This window comes from Gigantopelta aegis, chromosome 15, assembly GCF_016097555.1.
Source record: "Gigantopelta aegis isolate Gae_Host chromosome 15, Gae_host_genome, whole genome shotgun sequence".
Lineage (NCBI taxonomy): Eukaryota > Metazoa > Mollusca > Gastropoda > Neomphalida > Peltospiridae > Gigantopelta > Gigantopelta aegis.
In genome coordinates, this window is record NC_054713.1 from 21,794,325 (window position 1) to 21,822,242 (window position 27,918).

General features: G+C 40.0%; 1 protein-coding gene across 1 annotated transcript; it reads left to right on the plus strand.

The window, feature by feature from the left end:
• Positions 1-7,783: 7,783 nt before the first annotated feature.
• On the plus strand, positions 7,784-26,342 carry LOC121389959 (glyoxylate reductase/hydroxypyruvate reductase-like). Its single transcript, XM_041521630.1, has 4 exons — positions 7,784-8,227; positions 10,543-11,400; positions 21,169-21,345; positions 23,350-26,342. The coding sequence occupies exons 2-4, from the start codon at positions 11,172-11,174 to the stop codon at positions 23,943-23,945; spliced, it is 1,002 nt and encodes a 333-aa protein (XP_041377564.1). The 5' UTR covers positions 7,784-8,227; positions 10,543-11,171; the 3' UTR covers positions 23,946-26,342.
• Positions 26,343-27,918: the final 1,576 nt, after the last annotated feature.

The following is a 27,918-nucleotide window of genomic DNA, read 5'->3' on the forward strand; positions in this document are numbered from 1 at the left end:
TGTTGATTTTCAATTTCAATAGACAAATTAATAAGGTACCTTATTTTGTAAGGCACTTCAAAGGAACTGTGATAAATATCCTAGATATGGCTGACGCTAAGTAATAGTTACACCATCACACACACACACACACACACACACACACACACACACACACACACACACACACACACACGAGCACTCACAACACACACACAGACAATATTATTGACAACAAAGGATAGTTTTATATTCAGTATTCAACAATCACTTCAAATTTAGCTCGTTGTTCAACCTTTTCCATCAGATATTGTCAATAAACCGTAACAGACTGAGTCCACACAAACGATCCTATTTTGAAACAAATTTTATTGAAATTGTGTGCGTGTATTGGGTGCGGGAGGGGGGGGGGGTCATTTATTTTAATTAGCACTGTTCCTGGTGTTGTTCCTGGTGTTGATATTGCAGGGAGGGACGTACCCAGTGGTAAAGAGCTCACTCGATGCGCGGTCGGTCTGGGATCGATCCCGTCGGTGGGCCCATTGGGCTATTTCTCGTTCTAGCCAGTGCTCCAAGATTGGTATACCTAAGGCCGTGGTATGTACTATACTGTCTGTGGGATGGTGCATATAAAAGATCACTTGCTACTAATGGAAAAATGTAGCGGGTTTCCTCTCTAAGACTATATGTCAAAATTACCAAATGTTTACCAATGATTAGTAAATCAATGTGCTCTAGTGGTGTGAATGGAATACAGAGTGAAGATCTAGAAATTTGAAAACAAAACTGTTAAAAATTCTCGCACAAGTGCGTTATCGTAGTTATTGTATTTCATTTCAGTGTTTATTTTCGTGATTAAATCCAGTTACGGTTCAAGCACGCTACCATGGGCATACACTTCAGCTATTTGGGCTGTCTGCCCAGGACTGGTTAAAATTGCTTGTTAGTGGTTAATGACAGAGAAGACGATATAGTGCCTTACAGTCTACCCATTGATCCCTTTATATGCTCAGACAGGACAGTACATACCACGGCCTTTGCTATACCAGTCGCCAGGCGAGCGCTTTATCAATGGGCTACATCCCGCCCAAAGCTTTATATTAATACAGAAATAAATATGGTCGTATTGTCTTTTTTTGTCTTTTTTTTGGAGGGAGGGGTATATGTTTCTGAATTAAAACATCTGTTACTGTCTAATGGAGGAGGGAGACGAATACATCCACACATTTATAAACATTGATAGGTTTCTGCTAATCAAATTTATGTTTGAAAACTTGAAAATCGCTATTACGTTGTCCATACACCATAGCCTTCGCAACTTGGGTAATTTTGCTATTCAGGTGCCAATAAATCGCAGGTGTATTATAAATGTCTTATTATACAACAACAACAAACAAACATTGTTTGGAGAAAGACAGCAATGTTTTTTCCAACTTTTAATTCAGAAACATATAACAGATCGAACGTGATGCTCCAAATTCACGTGGTTTAGCTTATGTGCCTTAATATTATACAAGTTGCGAAGGCTTGCTAAACCGCGTGAAAATGTCAATGGTCAAAATGTCAACGGTCGAAAAATCAATGTTCAAAATGTCAACGGTCAAAATGCCAGTGGTAAAAATGTCAACAGTTAAAATGTTAACTATCAAAGTGCTACCCAGGTCAAAATGTCAATTTTCTGATTTTACATAATTTACATAAGAAAACTTACTATTATATAACCTTTCATTTGACCAATCAAAACACTGCATACATTTGACAGCACTAAACATGTATATGTTTTTCTCAACAACAGAACATACGTGATGGAATTTTGCTTTTTTAGATACCAGTAACTCAATTATTTTATCAAAATGGCAAATCATCCATACAACCAACAATGAAACATCCTCTAATTATTCCAAATTTTGTAATGCACAAAGAACTCGATTTCCCCAATCTAATACATACACATATACACGCACACGCACACACGCACGCACACACACACACACACATACACACACAAACACACAGAGGTTGATAATTTGATCGAGATACCACATTAATGGTTGACAATAATTTGTCCATTGACATTTTGTCCGTTGACATACTAACCATTGACATTTTGTCCGTTGACATACTAACCACTGACATTTTGTCCGTTGACATACTAACCATTGACATTTTGTCCGTTGACATACTAACCACTGACATTTTGTCCATTGACATTTTGACCGCTAATATTTTGTCCGTTGACATTCTGTATGCACACCACAAAGAAATACACAGAATATCCGCAAGAGGATTTGAAAGTATACATAATTAAACTGAGAAATATAGAAAGTTTTCTAAGGACACCAGCTTTCTTGGAGTTCAATAATTTATTAAACTTAATATATATATATATATATATATATATATATATATATATTTCGTTCTAACCAGTGGTCCACAACTGGTTCATCAACGGCCGTGGTATGTTCTGTCCTGTCTGTGGGAAAGTGTATATAAACGACCCCTTGCTGCTTATCGGAAAGAGTAGCCTATGTGGCGGCAGCGGGTTTCCTCTGAAGAAATATGTCAGAATGACCATATGTTTGACGTCCAATAGCCGATGATAAGATAAAAATCAATGTGCTCTAGAGGCGTCGTTAAATAAAATAAACTTTACTTTTTACTTTTTTTTATATATACACAAAGAAACAAGTTAGGCACCCCCTGTATTTTTCACAATGACTTGTCTCACGAGGTTTGGCGTTGAAAGCCTGATAACATAACCTCGGAAAAACAAATGTGTTTTGCAAGAATACATCTTTGACAGTAAGAAAACATAAGAAGTGTATCCAATTTTGAAATTTTAATCATGATTCTGCTGTATTTGAGCCAAAAACTGAGGCACAATAAGTATGGAGGTGCAGAGTTAAAAACACAAGTCAACATCATGATTGATGATGAAAAATGTCATTTGAAGTTCACAGATGACATTCATGATACAAATTATCAATAGCGGGTAAACCCGCGACGTGCCCGGATGACAACTTCCACCCTTCGTCTCATCCCTCCAGTAAGTCGTCTAGTCTGCTGCATGGACAACTGCTGCCATTCTCGATGAAGAGCTGCCTCTAATTGTGCCAGAGTCTGTACAGGTGGGGTCATTGCTTGTACTCAACGCCCCAAGATGTCCCAAACATGCTCTAGTGGGTTTAGGTCAGGACTCATGGCCGGCCAGGGCAGGGTCGTCACAGCTTCAGTTTGGAGTAAAACTGTTACTGCTCGGGAACGATATGGCCTAGCTTTGTCATCCATGTACAGAGGTCTGGTGGAGAGTGGATGGTTGTCAAAATGCGGCACAACAATTTGTTGCAGGACATTACGAATGTACCGATCACCATTGAGGTTGCCTTGGATGGTGACAAGATCCAGCTTACAATCATGTGATAGGCAACCCCAAACCATTACTGAACCTCCACCATACAAGGTCATTGGTCGTATGTTCCTGGGTGTGTAGGCAGCATTTTTATGTCTCCAAACTCTCAATCGGCCATCTGTGACATGGTGCAGGAACCGGTTTTCTTCGGACCAATAGACTATTCACCAGGACCTCTGATTCCAACCTCTCTGGGCCAAATACCACGCTAAACGGCGTCTCTCATGATGATCAGCAAGAGAGGGACGCTTGATGACCCTTCTGGCCTTCAGTCCTCACTGTTCTGGCTGACATCCGTCTATTGGGTAACCATTGGCTCTTCAGAACAGGAGACGTAGCAAAGGGTTGATGACGTACGAGCCGAAGCAGGGCCCTGTCCTCGCGCTGTGACGTCAGGCGCGGTCTCCCTGACCGTGGGAGATCCTTTACAGCACTGGTACGCCCGTGTTTTCATATCGGTCTGCTGATTATGGTGTAATAATATACCAGTTGACGTCCTATACTTTTGAAGGTCATGCCAGTCGCATGCATACCAATAATACGCCATCTTTGGGCCTCTGATAATCGTCGACGTGCCATATTCAACGATTAAACTTCAACAATGCAAGACAGTGATGTTAAATGGCAACAATTGCAGTGTATTGATACTGCATTTTGAGCAAAGCATGGGTGGCATTATGCATGTGCATGTCGTTCTGTTGTGGGATGTCGCAGTTGTCATTGTACTCTCCTATTATTTCAATGGAACACCATTATTGATATATTCGTCACGTAATTTGCAGTTTTTACGAATGGGGCTATTTCAGTACTAATTACATCTAGGGGTACTTAACATTTTTCTTTGTGTATATATTTGGTATTACTGTTGCGTAAAAAAGCGATTCCATGATCAGCTGGCCCATAACGGGGGGAAGGGGGGGGGGGGGGGGATCGGACGACACACGCGCGCGCGCGCGCGGAAAAGACAGTTCTGCTCCCAAAGGGGAAATAATGCGTTTATCAATATAGAAGGTCTTTTGTAAAAATTAAACTATTAAGAGCAGCTGTATTCTGTTGTGACATTTAGTAGGTACAAATAACATGCACTTGAAATATTCCTCAACTATCCACATGAATAAGATTATAAGTTCTGATATATAGCAGGGTCCAACTTCACAAAGCATTGTAAGCCTAGCTTTGCACGTAAACGTAAATCTACGACTAAATCACAATTCTTATTACTACTAACGGTACAACAAATACAGTTAGAAGAACACGTATTTCATTTTCTTTTGTCATTAAAATGCTCCATTTTCCGTAATGGCGTAATGTCCGTGTGCAATAGATGCCAAACACGTGTATATATACGTATGCCCGGTATAACTGCTAGTCGCAGACGTAAACTTACGATGTTTTGTGAAACTGGCCCCAGACTGGTAGTTTTCAGTAGTTAAATCGAAGACTTTGAGACAACTGAAGAATCTTTATCAGTTAAAATGCCATTTTATCTCATGAACAGGCATTTTTTAAGACACAAAACCCCCCACTATTTTACATTCAGTATCACACACATTTATGTTCTTGTTTTTTGTTTCGCTATCAAGTCCATCCCAATGCTTCACGAGTGCTAACATGCATAATTTAAAAAAATAAATATTCAAAGAAAGACTTCTATATGGATAATCAAATATGGTACACATAAATAACATACCATTAGCTATAAAATGAGACAAGTTTCGGAATTTTAACAGTTTATCCACATTGTTTTGGTGATGGGGTTTCCAGGCACGGGTCCTACGCCCATGTTCACTATGACTACTGAAAACTACCAGTCTCCTATATATCTGTTATCAGACATTTATAACATGTATATGCAGTTCCCATACAAAATGTCAGATATCTATGTACATTATTTGCTGGGATAATGGGACTTAAAACTACACGGGGCTACCATGGTTTGCAAAAATTACCAAATCTTATAAACTACTTGCAATACAGAGCCCATAATTCAGAGGCATATTTGTTACAAATTTCAAGTGAATCTGAAACCGAAGTGCGTGGGTCTGCAGTTTATTTCACGGGATGGATCAAATAAATGTTATTACCAAAAAGCGTAATTTTAAAAATCATTCGAAAGCAGCAACCCCCCCCCCCCCCAAGATAGCGCTAAAGAGGGGTCAATATTCTAAAATTATATATATATATATACATATACATATATACATACATACATACATATATATACATACATATACATATACATACACATACATACACATACACATACACATACACATACACATACACATACACATACACATACACACACACACACACACACACATATATACATACATATATATATATATATATATATATACATATACCGGTATATACATAATATATATATATATATATATACTGTAAATCATGAAATTAATGCGAGCAAGTAATTAATGCGAAAAATGCGGCGAACACATCGACGCAATAATAACGACGCATTTTGTTTATTCTCATTCCCAATACAAAAAATGTGCAGGATTTACTATAATACTTCTAAATAAAATAAAAAAATTATAATATAAAGATGAAACAAAATACATGTCGTTTTGTGAATACTTCAAGAATCTTTCTTTCGTTTCGATGTTGCCATTCTATTTTCACTTTCCTGGAATATCATAGCGGTTATATAATACAGTGATGTTCCAAATGTTTTGTTTTTAAAAAGTTCATTTTGCGAGTGAGTATTTTTTAAATTTTCTTACACTTCTGGATTACTGTATACATTTAAACTGTTTTGAACATTTGTAAAATTATCATCAACAAATTTTATTACTAAATATATTCCTTTAAAAATGAAACAGTAGAAAATTATATAACCGCAACCAACAATCCGTGCATATTTCTTCAAACCATTTGGCTCGACTCTATACATGGCATTTTAAGTTAGACTGGTCGCAAGTTGTCACTGTTGCAATATATCGCATTTGTTAACGTCTATTCCTGTGCTGCGCATCAAGTGTATAAAATCAGTCTAAAACATTTTGTTAGAATAATACGTCTGCGTTCGCGTGAAATATTGTGCCCTGCAATAGCGACCCGTTTACCTTTTATTCCTACTGGTGGATTAATTAGAAGCAATCACCACACAAAAGTGCGAGGCATACCCTTAACAATAAGGTGTAGTTATACTAATTACACTACTTTAAGTAATTAGGGCTTCCTGGTCGACCCACCATGCGATTAACTTCAGATTATGTAGTAGCTGTCAAAACAACTACTGACTTCTTTTAACATGAAAGATGAAGCCCAAACAATATAATAAGAACACAACTGTGGTTTTTATGTGATGTGGACTTTTGCCCGACGCATTAATAAAAATACGCATTTCTGTTCACTCATGTACGGACGCAATAATATCATGACGCATTAATTTCATGATTTACAGTATATATATATATATATATATATATATATATATATCAATTCAGTTTTCATCATAGAAGGAAGAAAGGAAATGTTTTATTTAACGACGCACTCAACACATTTTATTTACGATTATATGGCTTCGGACATATGGTTAAGGACCACACATATATTGAGAGAGGAAACCTCGGTTAGCAGCAAGGGATCTTTTATCTGCACCATCCCACAGACAGGATAGTACAGACCACGGCCTTTGTTACACCAGTTGTGGAGCACTGGCTCAACATACAAATGAGGCCATTTTTAAAAAGTCACCCATTTATTGCTAGCATTCATCAATATTAACTTAGTATTGTCCATATTATTAATACTATAGGCCTACAATTTGTTATTTAGTTATTTATTACCTGTATTTACTTACTTACTTACTTATTTATGTTATTGTTTAAGTGTTTTGTTGTTGTAGTTGTTTGTTTGTTTTGTTTTGTTTTTCTTTCTTGTCTTGTACCGGCTTCGGCGGCGTCATGGTTAGGTCATCGGTCAACAGACTGGTAGGTACTGAGTTCGGATCCCAGTCGAGGCATGGGGATTTTTAATCCAGATACAGACTCCAAACCTCGAGTGAGTGCTCCGCAAGGTTCAGTGGGTAGGTGTAAACCACTTGCACCGACCAGTGATCCATAAGTGGTTCAACAATGGCCATGGTTTGTGCTACTTTGCCTGTGGGAACCGCAAATAAAAGATCCCTTGCTGCTGCCTGTCGTAAAAGAGTAGCTTATGTGGCGACAGCGGGTTTCCTCTAAAAAAAAGTGTCAGAATGACCATATTATTATGCCTGACGTCCAGTAGCCGATGGCGATAAGATAAAAAATCAATGTGCTCTAGTGGCGTCGTTAAATAAAACAAACTACTTTTTTTCTTGTCTTGTCTTCTTTTCTTTTTTTTTCTTTTTTTTTTTGCAGTTGTCTGTAGTACGGCATGCAGATATTCCCCTCTCCCCCTCCCCCCGGCAATTCTGGACCCGCCGTTGAACACTGACACGTACCGAACGCAGCGCGACGAAAAACAAAATGATCGTCGGTTCCCTACCTCATTTCTGTTTATCGAGCACGTGCTACTTCGTAGTAGCAATCTTCTTCCTGCATAGATTCTTATTGAAACTCGACATTGGTTCGTGACGGCATTGACCTTCGCTTTGCATGCAATCTAATCAACCTATTGGAAAAGCTGCCTGCTAAAAATAGAATTTCTCTTCTGATGTCAACAAAGCTGGTCAGCTGTTTCCTTGAACCAGTCTGTCGGGCCTACTTGTTATGGCCGCTAGTGAAATATAATAGCAGCGTGAGAGGCGCATCGCTTGACGTTTTAATTTTTACATTCGGTTCCGACGAAGTTCGTGCTGAGGACTAGCTTTTGTTGACGAAGAAAAAGAAGGTAAGAATCTTTTAAAGTGTGGTGTAGGCCTAGTACAAATGTTGAAAGTGTTTGTCGGTGAAGGATTTCGTCATACCGTACGTTTCCGTCTATAGTATGTTATACTGAGAGGCATAAATAACGCAATGAGTATTTTACTGATATTTTCTTATAGAAGTGACATATCGTATATATTAAATGTGCGGACAAGTGACATATTGGTAACAACTATTTACAGCTGAAAGAAGATGGTATTCGAACCGGGCTGGGGTGGAATAAAAAGTGTTTGAAGCAGAAAAATATAACTTGGTGTTTATTGCAATAGAATAGCATTTGTTTCAGATTTACTTACGGCATATTGAAGAAAGAAAGATATAATAAAAAAACCCACCCCAAAACCACCTCCCCCCAAAACCCCACTGATTTTATAGGGAGGCGAGTGCAGGCAACGCACGTACACAATTTTCATATATACAATGCCTTGTTATTGCGATAAACACCAAGTTTTGTGTTTTGCTTCAAACACATTTTATCCCCACCCCCCTCCTCGCCGTTTTGATCAAAATCCTCTTTTATTTACGGCTGTTATCAATATGCCATTTGTTCGCATGATATATATATATATATATGTATATATGTTTGTATGTATGATATGTATATGATATGACACATGACGGTGGCGTAGGAAGGTGCCAAAAAGTGGGGGCACACTTTTATATTTACACATTTTTACACTGTTATAAAGCAAATATAGAGCAAAATATCTGAAAAGTGGGGGACCCCCTTACCGCCCCCCCCCCCCCCCCCCCATCGGGCTTCCTACACCAATGCTTGACACTTCTTCAATATGTCTGCCTCTCAGTATGTTACTCTGTTCGAAGTGAAGCCTGTTGAACCTGCTGTTACAGTAACAGTGTGTTAGTATTAATAGCAGTTACATCATTATTTACTACAATGGTAACAGATGGATGGGAGAGGGGGGGGGGCTATTTCTCGTTGCATAAAGTGCACCACGACTGGTATATCCAAGGCAGTGATATGTGCTATTCTGACTGTGGAATCCATTGCTACTAATGGAACGATGCAGCAGGTTTCCTCTCTAAGACTATGCCAAAAAATTTCAAATATTTGGCATCCACAGTGCCGTAGCCAGCGGTGGCAATGAGGTCAGTTCCCCCTAAAAAAAGAAGAAATAATAATAAAATATTTTTAAGAAACGGTAAAAAATACTAGACAAATCCTCTTCTTGGTTGTAAGTATGTAACTTCTCTGAAATGGCTGCAAAATGGTATGGTGGGTGGAATTTGAAATAAACTTTATTAAGGTCCTATAAATTGCGTCATGTCTGGAATTCAATTTATGACCGAATACAAGAATATTTACTGAACTATCCGAACGTTTTCAGGTTGATCATGATCAATTTAGACGGAAGTCTAAACTACAGGAACTTGGCTCAACCCCGTGCATAGGACGGCATATTCCCCCACCCCTATAGAAAAACGAATGGCTTCAGTCTGCCAATATATGCTCGTGTGTGTGTGTGTGTGTGTGTGTGTGTGTGTTAGTGTTCATTAAATCGCGAAAATGTGATCCCGCGAAAATCAAGTATTTTACAGTATTAACTCATATTATATTGAGGTTTCATCTTTTGTTTGAAAAAAAAAAGTGGGTGTGTTCTGGAATTTTCTGGAAATAAACAAAACATATTTACACTAAAAAAAATTGTTTTTAAGAGGCATATGCCCCTCCCCTCCCCCCCCTCCCCCACCCCTCGTTGACGACAATGTACGTTGTTGCTTTTTGTCCTACTTAAAAGTATGGCTGTTGACCCCATCGGGCCTCCCTTGGGGCGTGCGCTACAACAGCTTGTTCTGAATGTGCACGTTAAACACTCTGACCTGCCCAATCCTACCAAAAGCTGTCACCCCTCCACTAAAGATTGTGTCACCAACCAGCTCCAGATATCGTTCCTACGGGCCTGTTAATACTTTTTATTTTTACAATATTTCAGTTTTATTATCTAGGGGTTGGGGTTTTTTTTGGTGGTTTTTTTGGGTTTTTTGGGTGTGTGTTTTTTTTTGCTATTCCGTTAGTTTAATATTTATAAAATGAGATGTGAACTGGTTGAAATGGAGGTAACAGTCAAATTTTGTTTTATGTTTAGAGAATCACTCATCCGTGGCATTTCGACCAAATAGGAGTGACCGATCGCGGGAGTGCCGGTCAGACCTTGCATCTGGGTCACTTGTGATACTCCGATATGCTCCGGTGATTGTGCGGCTTCACTGCATTGAGGTCGATGGGTCGCTGACATGCATTGCTTTGTTTACTTTCAGGTTCTGTCACGATCTCGGTATCTAAACCAGTTGCTGCTGTGAAAACTGTGAACGCCAGAGAATCAACACGGTCTTGTCAAAAACACCTGCGATTTGTTGTCGCCCGGGGACTGACATCAACACAACAAGAACAGTCTAAAGGTTTACTGACCGCCGTCCAAAACGTTCGGACGTTCAGGAAAGCGAGTCTGCAGTTTTTAATCACACAAGTATATGGTGACGTCTGCTCGTTGCTTGGTCGGCTGTTTGAAGTTGTTCGTTATTCGACTAGTTCAAGAGGTCTTCTTGTTTTTTTACTACTGGTTTAAAGACGATTGTTTGTAATTCAACTACCATTTTTCCACGTCTGCTTGAAATTCGACCACAAGTTTTAAAGACTTCTCTGTGTAAATCGACTTCTGTACTAGTTTATGACGTCGACTTGGTGACTGCGTCTTCGTGTTGAACTTAGCCTACCTGCTAGTAAACTTCGTCAGCTTGACATCATTGTCTTCGATCACAGTTACACTGGAGCTGAAACCCGACTCGCCTCAAGACGGCATCGACCCGCACCACCGACGATTAATACCGACGATACTTTCTCTTGAGACGAATATTATCGTCTGCCGCCCACTGGACCAGACGACAAAATGGCGTCATCAAAAGACACGCCCGCCCAGCAGTCCCGCCCAAAGATCTACGTGACGGGCTCTCTGCCCCAGCGCGGCGTGGACGTCTTGCTAAAAGGGTGCAATGTCGCCATGTGGGAGAGTGATGAGGTGGTGCCCAGGGGGGAGCTGCTCAATGGGATTGTCGGGGTACACGGCTTGTTGTGCATGACAGGAGACTCCGTCGATGCTGAGGTGCTGGACGCCGCAGGTGAGTTTGAACTTTTTCGCTCGTTCGATACGTTTTTAAACAGCGAGTTGAAATATAAGTGGTATCTAATGGACACGAATGTAGTATTCTATTTCTTACATATTTCATTTAACATCTAGTAGCCGATGATTAATAAATCAATGTGCTCTAGTGGTGTTGTTAAACATGAAGGAAGGAAATGTTTTATTTAACGACGCACTCAACACATTTTATTTACGGTTATATGGCGTGAGACATATGGTTAAGGACCACACAGATATTGAGAGAGGAAACCCGCTGTCGCTGATAGAAATTGATTACTCTATGACATTTTAAGTTAACCGGAAACTGACTGCTCTGTGACGAATAAGTTGAATGAATGTGAATAACTATAAATATCATTTCGTTGGAAAAGACGCTAAAATATATTTTAAACCTTTTTTTTTTTTTTAGGATATATAGGACACAGCATACTATAAATTTGTGTCCGTTAGATACCATTTATCTACAACTCGTTTAAAATTACAAAAAACGTACATATTTTATGGAAATCAGGACCCATATTCACAAAAAGGTGTAAATTTGCGTCTACGACTAGCACTTACGTCTGCCGTAGATTTACGTTTACGTGCAAGAAGCACCTTATTCTCAAAAACGGTCGTAAATGTAAACGTAACTTAGTTGGTCGTAAATCTACGATTTAACACTCGCCGGAGAAATAAATAAACAAAACATTAAAAACGATGGCTACCGGGTAAATAACAAATGCGAAAAACGCAATTTCGTTTGTCGTCTGCTAACAATAACATCGTGAACGGCAAACCATGGCATTTTGGTATTGGTGAGGATCCGTGTTTTGTACGAACTTGAGGACATTTCTTAAAAAGGAAAAGATAACTCAGGAGAAATTGGCCGAGTCGAAAACATCCGTTCGATCACCAACAAAAATATGTTCAATCCGTGGGCATTCGCCATCGCAAACTGCTTCAGTTATTGGAAATGCTGCCAGTTTCCATAAATAATAGTAAATAACGGCGATCGTGCTTGATTTATTACATATACACGACTTACGTGCAGCGTTAGTTGTAACCGGGTCCGGAGGCACTCATATTTACGTCCAACTTTACACGTAACTTACGTTTTCGTTGTTTCGATAATAGCTCTTCAGTCGTAGATTTACGTTTACGTGTAAAACTAGGCTTACGATGTTTTGTTAATATGGGTCCTGGCTTTAATTCTGTATTTGAGTTGGTACTGGAATGCGAACCTAACATCTCTCAGCCTCAAGTCAGAACCATACATCGCCGATGTTGGTCTTATCTCAACTACATACTTTACAAATAATAGCTGAACATTCCATATATTATATACTGATGGAAAACACCATTACAACGGCTAGTGATGACCCAATGATCGATTATAATCGAACATTGATCGATTTTACATAATTATATAAATAATATTTTTCATATGTTTACCTTTTGCGACACCCAATAGCCGATGTGTATTTTTGTGCTAGGGTGTTAAACATTCAGTCAGTCAGTCAGTCAGTCAGTCATTCACTAAATTTTTAACTGTAATGGTTCTTATTGTTTAGTTGATGGAATTGGTGTAAATGTTCTGGGGTTTGAGTTTGTTTTCATGCGTACATCATCAAAACAGGTCTACTAAATGGGTATTAAATGTAAAAATCTTGAAATGTATGATCTATCTGTTACCATGACAATAGGCGCATGGTAATAGTACTTCAAATCCTTCTTGAGTTCACATACTTCTAACGATTGAGTAATCGATAGTTGACCAGTTGGTGCGAATTGATTCAAGTTCCAAGTTCTTTTTTGCTTTATTGATTAGGAAGGAAATGTTTTATTTAACGACGCACTCAACACATTTTATTTACGGCTATATGGCGTCAGATTGTTAAGGACCACACAGATATATATAGAGAGGAAAGCCGCTGTCGCCACTTAATGGGCTACTTTTCGATTAGCAGCAAGGGATCTTTTATATGCACCATCCCACAGACAGGGTAGTACATACCACGGCCTTTAATATACCCAACGCTAACAACTGCAGCCATAATAAACTCTTTTTCTCTGTTTTATTGTTTTGTTGTTTGGTTGTCGTTTTTTTGTTCAATGTTGGGTTGTTTTTGTTTATGTTGTTGTTGTTGTTTTTGCTACCAGTAGTCCAATTCGGTTGTCACTGTACAAAGTAATTAGTAGATTAAAATGTGTCGAGTGCGTCGTTAGATAAACTATTATATTTCCTTCCTTCCTTCCCAGCGGTCACCGGAGCCGGTAGCTGTCCACGAATAGTTAAACGTTTGTTTTGTTTAACGATACCACTAGAGTACATTCATTTATTAATCACTGGCTATCAAACTCAAACGTTTGGTCATTCTAATATATCTAGTCTTAAAGGAAACTCACTACATTTTTCTATTAGCAACGTGGGATCTTTTATATGTACTTTACCACAGGCAGAACAGCACATACCACGGTCTTTGATATGCCATTGTTGTTACTGTAAGTTCAGTTAAAATAAATGCGTCATGTTAGTCCCCTTATTTTAAACAGTGCAGGGGTCAAATGTAATGTTTATTGTATATTTCACGACGTTGAAAATGTCGCACATCGAGCAGAAACAACAGCAGCAGCAACAACAAAAAATCCACCACCACCACCACCCCCAAAAAACAACAAAACAAACAAACACACAACCAAACCTGTGGCGTGCTTTTAGTCTCGTAGCGAGGACGGGACGTAACTCGGCGGTAAACCCCCGCCTGATGCGTGGTCGGTTTGGGAACGATCCCCGTCGGTGTGCCCATTGGGCTGTTTCTCATTCCAGCCAGAGCAACACGATTGGTGTAACAAATGCATTAGTAATAGTATTGCTACTCTGTCTGTGGGATGGTGCACATAAAAGATCCCTTGCTACTGATGGAAAAAAAAAAGAAAAGAAAGAAGTGTTTTATTTAACGACGCACTCAACACATTTTATTTACGGTTATATGGCGTCAGACATATGGTTAAGGACCACACAGATTTTTTTAGAGGAAACCCGCTGTCGCCACATAGGCTACTCTTTTACGACAGGCAGCAAGGGATCTTTTATTTGCGCTTCCCACAGGCAGGATAGCACAAACCATGGCCTTTGTTGAACCAGTTATGGATCACTGGTCGGTGCAAGTGGTTTACACCTACCCATTGAGCCTTGCGGAGCACTCACTCAGGGTTTGGAGTCGGTATCTGGATTAAAAATTCCATGCCTCGACTGGGATCCGAACCCAGTACCTACCAGCCTGTAGACCGATGGCTTGCCACGACGCCACCGAGGCCGGTCTGATGGAACAATGTCGTGTGCTTCATCTCTAAGACTTTGTCAAAATCACCAAATGTTTGACACCCAATAGCCGATGATTAATTAATCAATGTGCTCTAATATAGAACAAACGTTAACTTTATTCTCGTAGCGAGGGTTTCCTCCGATGATCTTGTCAGAATGTTTAAATGTTTGATATCCCAGAGCTGATGATTACAGGCGCGTGTGTAGGAATGTTTGCAGAGGGGTAGGGATCTAGATTGTGGCCACCCAAGTTTGTAGGCGTGGTCTAGTCATCCTCTTCTGGAAAATATACACACAAATATCAGTGTGCCCTAGTGGTGTTGTTAAACAAAAACAAACTTCCAATTTTATCATCGGAGCGGCGGGTAAGAAAATGTAGGATTTATTCCATTGTGGCTTAATGGACACATGCTTCGAAGATTAATGGTGATTACTAAACACATATTACGCAAAAGTAAAGGTACGAAGGTCTTACGTAGACGAAGCGGCTTTTCCGTCAATAATCCTAAATAATTACATGTTTGTTTTGTTTTTAAAGCAGCAGTATTTGTAAGTGGCCTCGGGGTTAGAGTACTTAGCTGCTGTTTCTGGCCCCGTGCTTATAAACCTTAAAGTCTAGACTTTAATAAAGTCCAGACTTTAACGTCATGGCAACGCCATTCAAATAGCATTACGTTAAAGTCTGGACTTTATTAAAGTCTAGACTTTAAGTTCTAGGACCGACCTCGGTGGAGTCGTGGTTAAGCCGTCGGATATAAGGCTGGTAGGTATTGTGTTCGCAGCCCAGTACCAGCTCCCACCCAAAGCGAGTTTTAGAGACTTATGGGTAGGTGTACGGCCAAGGCACTACACCGACTTTTCACTTACTAACCACTAACAAATAGCCCTCTGTCTTGGAAACACAGCCCAGATAGCTGAAGTGTGTGCCCAGGACAGTGTGCGTGAACCTTAATTGGATAAGTTGAAATGAATGAAAAGAGTTCTAGAGACATCTGTGGTATAGTGGTTAAGCCATTCGATTTAAGGCTGGTGGGACTGGGTTCGCATCCCGGTGCCTGACCCCATTCAGAACAAGTTTAACGACTCCGTGGGTAGATGTAAGGCCATTGCACCGACGTCTCTCTCACTAACCACTAACCATCTGTTCTGGACTGACAGCGTAGTGGTGTTCCCAGGACAGCGTGTTTGAACCTTAATTGGATATAAGCACGGAAATAGGTTGAAATGAAATAGATGTGGAGTCTGGCTCAGTCTGTAGATCACTCGTCTGACGTGCTAGGATCGAAGGATATAAGTCCCTCGATGTACCCATCATCTGATTTGGGCTTGTTTTTCCCCGTCCCAATGTGTTCCCCACGACTGGTATATCAAAAGTTGTGGTAGTCAAACGGTAGTGGGTTTCTTTAACTTTTTCCCAAACCCAACATGGTATAGATCTATTAGTATTATATGTAATTTCCGGCAAACAGGATGGTACATAAAAAGGCATTTGTTATATACCAGTCGTGGAGCACTGGTTGGGACGGGGGAAAACAATATAATCAAAGAATTTCATTTTGCTGTTCTGCTAATATTTCAAGCTCTTTATTTTCATCAAACTTTAGTACATGTCAATGTTATGATCGAATTGTCAGGTTTTCTATTTTGTAAGCCGTCTAACTCTCTTCCCTGGTAGTGTGAGATCTTGTAAACAGGGGATCCGTGAATAAAAAATAAATTGTAAAATTAAAAACAAATGACAAAAATAAAGAAAAAAATTAAAGAGTTCACCAAGCATATTCGATCCTATGACCTCCCACCTCACGCGAGCGCTCTACCGACTGAACTAAATCCAGCAATGTAGTTTATTTATTTATTTTTTATTTTTTGTGCTAAAGTTGTTAATCCATTGTGAGAAATATTCCGTTCCTTTTCGGTGGTCATCGAAGCCTGGCCAGTAGTTGTCCACGAATAGATTCATGTTCAATAATTCACAAACGTGATAATCGATCTTTCCTTTTTCACCTCCTTTGGCGTTCGTGAGACACGGCGGAACGTGATTTGGCTAAAATGCCAATTGTATCTGTTGTCAATGGACTGTAATAAATAAATATTGTTGATATGATGTCCTTCAAAGTGGACAACAGACAAATAATGTATTTGAAACGAGTGAGGTTAGGGTGAAGGTCGGTCGGGATTTAGTTCAATCGGTAGAACGTTAGCCTGAGGTGCTTGAGTCGAAGGATCGAATCCCTTTGGTGGGTGAACATATATATTCATTGATTTTTGTTTATTTTAAAAATATTATTTAGTATTATTGGTATTCTTGTGTGGGGTTTGTTTTTTTGTTTGAGGTTTTGGGGGTTGGGGGTTGGATTTTTTTTTTTTTTGGTGGGGGGGGGGGAGTTGGCTTGAGTTTTTTGTTACGGCTAGTCGTATATCAAAAGACATGGTATGTGCTATTCTGTCTGTAGGAAATTGCGTAAAAAATATCTCTTGCTGCTTATGGGAAAATGCAGAGGGTTTCCTCTGAGTACGTGTCAGAATTACCACATGTTTGACATCCAAAATCCGATGATTAATAAATAAATTCGTTCTAAGTGGTGTCGTTAAACAAAACAAACTTCACTATTTTTACTTGAGACAAAATTCACGGAACGTGATAGGAGTGAAAGACCCATATTTCTTTTGTCAATGAACAATAACTTATAAATAAATATACCGGTAGTTGATATGTGTTTTTGGCAACAGGCGATCGGATAATCTATTTGAAATAATCCATGTGTTAAGCTGATCGATATTGCAGAATCATTCAGGGGCGGTACCGGACACCAGTCTAAAGGGGGGGGGGGGGCGTGGCCAAGTGGTAAAGCACTCGTTTGATGCGCGGTCGATTTGGGATCGATTCCCGTGGGTGGGCCCATTGGGCTATTTCTCGTTCCAACTAGTGCACTACGACTGGTAAATCAAATGCCGTGGTATATGCTATCCTATATGTTGGATGGTGTTTATAAAAGATCCTTTGCTACTAATCGAATAGAGTAGCCATTGAAGTGGCAACCGCGGGTTTCCTCCCTCAACATCTGTGTGGTCCTTAACCATATGTGACATGTCCGACGCCATATAACCGAAAATAAAATGTCTGGAGTGCGTCGTTAAATAAACCAGACAGACAGACAGAGAGACAGGGAGATAGGGAGAGACAGACAGACACACACACACACACACACACACACAGACACATAGAGACAGACACACGCACGCACACACGCACGCACACACACACACACACACAAATAGACGAGGTTCATATTTTAAAAAAAAAACCTCGTGTAGCGAATTCTGTTTATCGTATAACACTTCTAAAACAATATTTTAATTTGATATTTAGTCAAAGTTCTAAAGTCACCTCACCGGTAACATGACTTATCGCGATTAACACAAATATAGTTTGACGTCACGCACTAAATCTCATCATCACCGGCCTTGGTGGCGTCGTGGTTAGGCCATCGGTCTACAGGCTGGTAGGTACTGGGTTCGGATCCCAGTCGAGGCACAACGGCTTTCCTCTAAAAAAAAAACAGTGTCAGAGTGACCAATTGTTTGACGTTCAATAGCCGATGATAAGATAAAAAAAATTCAATGTGCTCTAGTGGCGTCGTTATATAAAACACACTTTTTTAAATCTCACCAAAACGTTACGCTCAAGTATACAAGTCTTGTTGGTTGTAAACAAACGACCCATTGACAGCAAAACAATATTAACCGAGTTAATAATGGTAAATATTACATGGGTTTATAACATGGATATTATGGGTAAGTTATAGGATAAATATTATATTTATTTAGTTATATTTCGTCCCACCCCCGCTTTCTGCGTTTCGCATTTAACCTCATTCCAGCTGACTGTCGAAACCCTCTCTAAGCCGACCCTATCAGTATCTACAAATAGAAAAAAATCAATTTAACGCGTTGCTATGGAATTCGCTACATGATTGACGTCATCAACGACCTCGTTCGCCAACCACAGTAACTAGCTGCAATTAGAATGCAATGTAACTTTCTTCCCTCTACAATCCCTACAATAAATTTAAAATGATAGGCATGTTAGTATTCATATCTTGTTTACCGAAACAGCGTAGAAACTTAATTCCTAGTCGTAAAACTATGACCACTGACATATCACAGCGTGAAAAAGGTTTGAACCAGATTTTGGACAATGCGCGAGGTTTTTAGCAAGGCCATGAGGCGCGGATTTAGGATGTTTTACTTCGGGGGGTGGGGTGGGGTGGGGTGGGAGGAAGTATGCAATGAAGAAACATTATACGAGAAGAAAAAAAAGAAGCATGCCGTGGGGGAAAAAAGAAGAAGAGTATAGTCCATATAAAAAGTACCGGCGGTTGACGGGGAGGGGTGTGTGGAGAGAATTAAAAATTAATCTCATTTAGTTCGGTTGCATAAAAAAGGGGCCTGCACTAGATCTTCAACTCAGAAGCTGTGAAGGCCAGAACATGTGCCTGAATATCTTGAAGCATTGTGTCGGAAAACAGACAGACAGAAGAACGGAATGAAGGAAATGTTTTATTTAACAATGCACTCAACACATTTTATTTACGGTTAGGCTATATGGCGTCGGACATATGGTTAAGGACCACACAGATATTGAGGAAGGAAACCCGCTGTCGTCACTTCGTGGGCTGCTCTTTTTGATTAGCAGCAAGGGATCTTTTATATGCACCATCATATAGACATGATAGCACATACCATGGCCTTTGATGTACGATTCGTGGTGCACTGGCTGGAGTGAGAAATAGCCCAATGGGCCCACCGACGGGGATTGATCCCAAACCGACCGCGTTACCACTAGGCTACGTCTGTAGCTCATTCCGGTTGGACCGGCAGGGGACTAATAAATCAACGAGCTCTACTGGTGTCGTTAAACAAACTAATTGTTAACTTTCCAGATAGTTTGTTCATTGGTTTCGTTCGTTTTTTCATTCTTTCATTTCAATTATTTGTGTCTTGAGGTGTGCGTCAAGTGTCAGTCTTGGATGATCACCTTGCATGTCGCACGACCGTGCATGTACGGACTTGGCCTCTAACTGAAAGATACGAAAACAAAGGGAAACCTTGACCCCGTGTTGTTTGTAGAAATATCCACAGTGCTGCATGCTACATGCGACTGGCAGATCACCAGTATTTATAGCTAGGTATCTGCACACTTATTTAATGTCTGCTTAGGACAGTTCCAGAAACGGAGTGTGTGTGGGGTGGAGGGGTGGGGGGTGGGAGGACGCGGGACGCGACACAGGGATTGCATACTTTTAATGCATGCAAGATACAATCATACACACACCCAAACCCACTGATACCCACCCATTACACATATCCTCTCACATCAACCACATACATTCCCATGCATTCACACACATACACTCCAACCGGTGCACCACGACTGGTATATCAAAGCCTGTGGTATGTGCTATCCTGGGTGTGAGATGGTGCATATAAAAGATCCCTTGCTGCTAATTGCAAAATGTAGCTCTAAGACTATGTCAAAATTACCAAATATTTGATATCCAATAGCCGATGATTAATAAATCAATGTGTTCTAGTGGTGTCGTTAAACAAACAAACGTTTTTGTGTGTAGGTGGGGTCCGATCTAGCTCAGTCGGTAGAGTGCTTGCTTGAGGTGATTGCGTCGTAGGATCGAATCACCTCAGTAGACCAAATCTCCGATTGAATTCTTTTTGTCCCAACCAGTGCACCACGACTGGCATATCAAAGACCATGGTATACGTGTTGTCCTATCTGTGGGGAAAATACATATAAACGATCCGTTGCTTCTAATGTAATAATGTAGCGGGTTTCCTTTTGAAGAAGTTGTCAGAATTACCAATATTTGACATGTAATAGCCGACGATTAAAGGGACAGACCCTAGTTTCAACCCGTGAAAATTAACACCTAAGTTTAGTTAATCTACAAACCTGAAACACATTTGGATAAAGTTACAATTGAGTTAAACTGAGTCTGTGACTTTGAAATGGTGAAATACCCTCTAAAAATGGACTAAAACTCGACTCCATAACTGTTTCTTCTCAGACGCACGTGCGTTTTTAAAAATATGAGAAATGTAATTTGTGATATTAAAACCACCAGGATGACCAAAAACACTTCGAATGTACGGAAATCGATAATCTAAACCATAAAATCTAAGTAAAGTATGATTTCAGTTGTCAAAAAAACGGCTATAATAGTCAAACATATATCTTAGTGTTTAAAAAACTAGGGTATGTCCCTTTAATAAATGAATGTGTTCTACTGACTTCGTTAAACAAAACAAAGTTTTAACGTTTTGTGTAGGCCTGTCTCTCTGCCTGTCTGTGTTAGTGTTTGTGTGTGGCGGGTGTTGATTTGTTTTTAACATTTTGATTTTCATGGTAAATAATTTTTCCAGGCCCCAACCTTCGTGTTGTTGCCACGATGTCCCCGGCAAACAACCACATTGATGTCGGCGAGTGCAAAAAACGGAGCATCCGGGTACTTTCCCTGCCTGACCAATCGTCGGAGAACAAGGCGGATATGGCGCTCATCCTGCTCCTCATGACAATGAAGACTTGTAATCAGTATAACGGTGAGTTGTCTTTCCCAGAGATACACAGTTTTCGGCAGTCTTCGGTTATCTTCGGTGATGAATTCGATTGTCCTAGAATGATTTCCCTCATACCTCAACAGCCAAAACATTTAGAGTAAAATATACAAGGACACCAGAGAGCAATTATTACGAGTCCTAATTACCTTATTGTAATAGGATTTGGAGGCCCCGACCTGAAGGTTTCGATTTTCACCATTGTTATTCTCAACCTGATTCTGACGATTGTGGGTTTTCTTTGTTATCGTCGTACTTGTTTATAACATGACGCAATAAATACACTATTTACGGTAATTATTTATTACACAACGTTCTACCAATAGCTGAGGTCACCTCGTGTTAGAAATTTATTAAGGGCCCTTCACATTTGTGAACATTTGCATAACTTTAAAACACACGCATGCGCGCGCGCACACACACACACACACACACACACACACACAGATTATATATATATATATATATATATATATATATATATATATTCTTAACGTTTTCTTTGAAAATTTCTTCTCCCCCCCCCCCCCCCTTGTTGTTCTTGTTCTTCTGCTTTATTCAGTTTTGCACTGTTTTGTACTGCATGTTGTTTGAAGGAAGGAAGGAAATGTTTTATTTAACGACTCACTCGACACATTTTTTTTATTTACGGTTATATGGCGTTAGACGTAAGGACTACACAGATATTGAGAGAGGAAACCCCCTGTCGCCACTTCATGGGCTACTCTTTTTCGATTAGCAGCAAGGGATCTTCTATATGCACCATCCCACAGACAGGATGGTACTTACCACGGCCATTGTTACACCAATAGCCCAATGGATCCACTGACGGGGATCGATTCTAGACCGTATCAAGCGAACGTTTTACCACTGAGCTACCCATGTTGTTTGAATATTCAACATTGTGCGTTCTTGAAAACAAACCGCTCAGAGTTATGACCTGTCCCTAGTAGTACTTGTGCTTGGCAAATACCAGTAACCTACTTTCGTCTTTTCGGTCACCTCGACTTCGATAGTTCAAGTAGTTCAAGCTAAGGCTGTGGCGGATCCAGAAAATCCATAGGGGGTGGGGGTGGGGCAATGACATGAGGCTGAATGCCAAGGGAGAATTTGGAGGGGGATTGTAAAAATTTTTTTATATATATATATATAATAAAAGTATAACTGTCGCAAAATTTAGGGAGGGGGTGGGGGGTGGGGGGCTGGCTCCTGGGCATATTCGTTTTCTGGGGAAGTGTGATCCGAGCCCCGAGCCAAACTCCGCGAGGTCTGTAGGTAACGGCATCTCAGAACATTTTGAACTACAGCAATTGAACTCTTGATGTTTAACAGAATTTAATGGTTAAATTTCGACACTAGGTCAGTAGTCCGTCCCATCATTCTATAAAAAGTTGGGGGGGTTGTTGGGGTTTTTTTTGTAAATAATTTCAGTTTGGTTTGACGTAAGAAGAAAAGTAAAAGTGTTTTGAAAATACAAAAAATATAGTATTATTGTGTACAATTTATAAATCAGTCGGCTCAAAAATAAATAGCTTTTAGTAAATTCCATAGTATGAAAAAAAGGTGTTCCCTGTGGGGCGGACTATAAAGTGTAATGCTAGGCTAACACTACCAACTGCGAGCAGAAAGTAGGCCAATTTTCTTCTGACACGACTTCTACGACTGTCCAGTTGCTAGTCTGAGCGCTCTTACAACTCGATTCTCGTCGTATAACCCATTAGTTGTTGATGTGAGCGCACCCGTCGTAAGTCCTGAGTTGGAGAAATTACAACGCAACCGTTGAGTTTGTCAACATTCTGCTGGCAGTTGGCAGTCTGAGCCTGACATAAGATAAAAAATCTATCACCGCAACAGAGGCTAGGCCTACACCTTGTCTACTTAATAGCAACAAGGGATTTTTTATTTTACACTTTTTTTTTTAATCGACACATTAATGATTCATGTTAGTATTTTCATAAATTATGCATATATGTGCATTTTATATTTCAGAAAACATGAACGGCTGTATTCTGGCAAATGGTAGACCAAACGGCTTTGGTTTAAAACACATGATAAGCAAAACGTTCGGAATCTTTGGACTGTCGAGCATTGGCAAACGTCTTGCACAGCGATTGGTCGATTTCGGCGTGACGTCAATTGTGGCGACGCCCGGGAACGAGCAGGATGGAAAGACGAACGCTAACGATGTCAACATAGAGTTGGTTTCGTGGGACCAGTTCCTGGCGCAATCTGACGTCATATTCATCTGCGAAGAACCCACGAAATCGCTCAAGCACGTGTTCAACAAGGAGACATTTACGAGCATGCGCAATGACGCCATCTTGGTGAATTTCGGTCCGGGAGAGTTCATTAATTATTTTGATCTCTACACGGCTCTCAAGCAGGGCGAGATATCGGCGGCCGGCTTGAACGACTGCAACCAACAACCGATCCCGTTCAAGTGCCCGCTGGTGGGGTTGCACAACTGCGTTTTCCTTCCTCAGCCGGAGGAGAGTTCTTACGATATGCGTCACAAGGACTCGGTGGTTATGGCGAAAAACCTCATGAGAGAAATGTTTTGTACTAACAATGGAATAAAAGTGTAATAACTTATTTATTACCCGGGATGATTGATGACAGACAATCGGTTGTTGCAAAGACTCTTGTTGTTATAGTAGTAATTAGAATTGTTATAGTAGTAATTAGAAGAAATGACGTCATAGAGATTATGAGCAGGCTCATACTATTTATGTCAAGTTTTTATTGAGACTAGACACTCTTTAAGACCAGTAATAAGAGACACTTAGAAACAAAGAAAAACTAATCCCAAAAGTGTTATTATTAGGTGATAAAGGAAGAAAGTTATTACAAGTCGGTCATGTGGGTTTGGCTCCAAATTATAGGGCCAGGAAGTTTTCATCAAGTTAAATAAAACAACAACCTCCTTCCCCCCAAACCTCCCAGTATCACTGAGAGGGTGTGATAACTTCGAACTGCGGTGGATGCAGAAGGCATGTTTTCGTTGGCAGTAGGATTATTACACGTCGGATATGTGTTTTGCCGCCAAATTATAGGCCCTTGTTTTTTTCGTAAACCATCATCAAGTCGAATGAAACAACAACAACCTTCCCCATAACAACAAAACAAACCCCATCCCAGTAGAATGGCAATGGGTGCAGAACGCATGTTTTGATGATGACTGCAAGTGAACTTTAAAAATAGGAGCTGAGCCCCTTCCCAAAACTTTCCTAGATCCGGCCTGCTATTGCTTAGTGACGTCCATAACGTGAGGGGGTGGGTTTGACTACAGTGTCCTAATTATAACCTATTCCATTCCCCATTATTTTTATTATTATTATTTTTTTATTATTTTTAAATTGGCCTATTCATCAGTGATTAGCAAAGATCCAACTTAAATTAATTAATTTAGGCCTTTAGTAATTCGGTAGACTATTTGCCCCACCAAGCTATATGCATGTACATCAGATTTTAAAGTTTGAATGTTTTTAATTGTGTGTAGAGCTTTCACGTAAAGAGAAGCTGCATTCCACCGGCACTCATATAGTTTCAGTGTTGCTATTGTTATATTGCATATATTATACATTACTCATCTTTCGCTAGTGATATATATTACATATTACTCATCTTTCGCTAGAAATATTTGCAAAACATATTAAGTATAGTAACTGCATTTACAGGCGTAGGAACGATATTTTTAGTAGGGAGGGGCCACACGCTCTGGTCGGGGGGGGGGGGGGGGGGGGGGCGCAAGCCAGATTTGTATATGTTTATATAGAGTAGGACAAAAACTAATTTTCATCTTAAGTGAGGAGCTGTGCCCCCCACGTTCCTACGTAGCTGATTTACCGTGTTCTATGAATGACGTATCTTAACTGCAGCCACGCTGGGAAGGAATAAGTCACTTCTACGTTTTGTTAATCTAGATTAGGGTCTGATGCATTACCATGATAAAATGGGAGGTTGTTTGTAAGACCGCATAGTGTTATTGAATTGAAGGTGTGCACACATTGTTCATCGTGTTGTATAGTCGCTATATCCCTAGCGAAATCTGAGTCTTATATCCTGTGAACCAGTTAGACTTGTCACAAATACATTGCATAGTATTGTATTCTTATACTGTACTGTATGTACGAGTGAATGCGTGGGTGTTTAAGCCCTGCACTGAATGTCAATACTGATAAGGAAGACATTGATACAAGGCAGGCGAGAGAAGGGGTTGGCAGGATGTCCGTTTTCTGCCGTTTTAAAAATGTTTCTTGGGACTTTCTTATCCTTGGTTGATACAATTTTATTTTACATTGTGGTGGGGCTAGGATCCCGTATGCAAAGTTTTTAATCACTTGAAGTATGTGTTTTATATGTGTCTAGTATGGTCATTGTTACGCTCAGAAATGTTTCGTGAGTGGTTTTAATATGTATAAATATAGACCTACTATAATTTTAGTTATATAAATGTACGTGGTTATTAAAAAAAACAAATGCTTTTCCATCATGATTCTTCACATATTGCCATTGCTTGTCATCTAAAATGGACAATTATTTTGCTGTTTTGTTTGCTATTTTAAAATCGTGTGTAGCATAAATATTACCAGTGGCGGATCCAAAAAATTAATTTAGGGGGATTCCACGAATTCTTCAACGTAAACAATGAAAAAATAAAATATCGCAAAACTTAGATCCGCCACTGATTACATGTTGGATATTTAGTGAAAATCAGCACTTGGTGATCTTCTTTATAAGGGCTAAAGGCGACGTCACACGATGTGAGTACCTCGTACGAAAATAGCTACGAGAATAACCGATTGCATAGCACCGATAAAATGGCAGTGTTCGTCTTGTCATTCGGCATTTCTTGTGTCTGTTCGGGTACGAGGCGTCGCCTTGTATAAGACAATGTTTCTGTTGAGTATTCGCTACAAGTATACATGTGTGTTTGTTCTGTTAACATGTTAAAATTAAAATAAAGATCTCATTATGTGTTACTTTGGCTTTGTTTACTTTATTCCCCCCCCCCCCTCTCTCTCTCTCTCTCCCCCCTCTCTCTCGATCTCCTTCCCCCTCCCTCTCTCGCCCTCCCCCTCCCTCCCTCCCTCTCTCTCTCGCCCTCCCCCTCTCTCGCCCTCCCCCTCTCTCGCCCTCCCCCCCCTCCTCTCTCTCTCTCTCTCTCTCTCCTCTCTCTCTCTCTCTCTCTCTCTCTCTCTCTCTCTCTCTCTCTCTCTCTCTCTCTAATCACTTGAAGAATTATTTTATCTGTGATATTTGTATTTTTGCACAGTTCTTTACACTGTTTTAATTTTACTCCTGAATTTTTATATTGATGTTGTTCCCCACATTTTTGCATTTACTGACATCCAATAGCCGATGTATTTTTCGTGCTGGGGTGTCGTTAAACATTCATTCATTCATTCATTCATTCGAGTTATTTAACTGGATTTGTTTTTAATGGGTTATGGTGGGGTCTCACCACTTTGCCATTGTTTATGGGTATGAATAATATGCACCCCACACATTCCACCCCCGGCTTTACTACTGGAAATGGGTAACACGGAGATTATCATTATGAATCATGACATCAGTAGTACACTCTTAGCTGGGTTTATTGTTTTATAGCAGCAGTGATATAGCAGTCGCAGCCTTGACATGTCACAATGACCTGGATACATTGACAGACATGTCACGATGACCTGGATACAATAATCGTGCTGGGTCGTCAGTCGGTGGACTGCTTGCATAATGTACTGTGGTCGTAAACGTTAATCCCCCCCCCCCCCCCCCCCCCCCGATGGTTTCATCATATGAATGTTTCTTGACCGTCCCAACCAGTGCCCTACGATTGGTATGTGTTGTCTAGTTTATAAAGAAAGGTTGTACTGTTTTGTTTAACGACACCACTAGAGCACATTGATTTATGAAACCGGTTTTGGGATGTCAAATATATGGTAAGGGTAACAAACCGGCTACATTTTCTCAGTAACAATGTACATTCGATATGCACCGTCCCACAGATAGGGTAGCACATAAGAAAACAAACTTTGGAGACAATAACAAACATGTCATCTTGATCTGGAGATAGTAACAGATATGTCACGATGACAGTTACATGTCACTATGACCCGGATACAGTAACAAACCAAAAATAAGTTTAAATTTGTTTTGTTTAACGACACCATTGGAGCACATTGCGGTGACGTTAAACGAAACAAACTTTATTATGTCTGTTATTGTAATCAGGTCACTGTGACATGTAATAGACATGTCACCTTGACCTGGATACAATAACAGACGTATGTCACAATGACATGATGGCAGTAAAAGACATGTATGTCACGATGACCTGGATACAATAACAGACATGTTTGACCTAGATACAATAACAGACGTATGTCACAACGACACGAAGACAATAAAAGACGTGTGTCACGATGACCTGGAAACAGTAACTGACGCCACAGTGACAAAGACACAATAATACATTATATTATGTACTGAATTACACGCCATTTTAGACGGTCATTCCTAAACTAAAAGGTTATCACTGGCATAGCCATGGGAACATTG

Excerpts from the sequence above, each read along its gene's own strand:
- LOC121389959 (XM_041521630.1), top strand. The coding sequence starts at position 11,172 with ATGGCGTCATCAAAAGACACGCCCGCCCAGCAGTCCCGCCCAAAGATC. Across the intron at positions 11,401-21,168 it reads TGAGGTGCTGGACGCCGCAG|GCCCCAACCTTCGTGTTGTT; the intron begins GTGAGTTTGAAC and ends TAATTTTTCCAG. Across the intron at positions 21,346-23,349 it reads GACTTGTAATCAGTATAACG|AAAACATGAACGGCTGTATT; the intron begins GTGAGTTGTCTT and ends TTTATATTTCAG.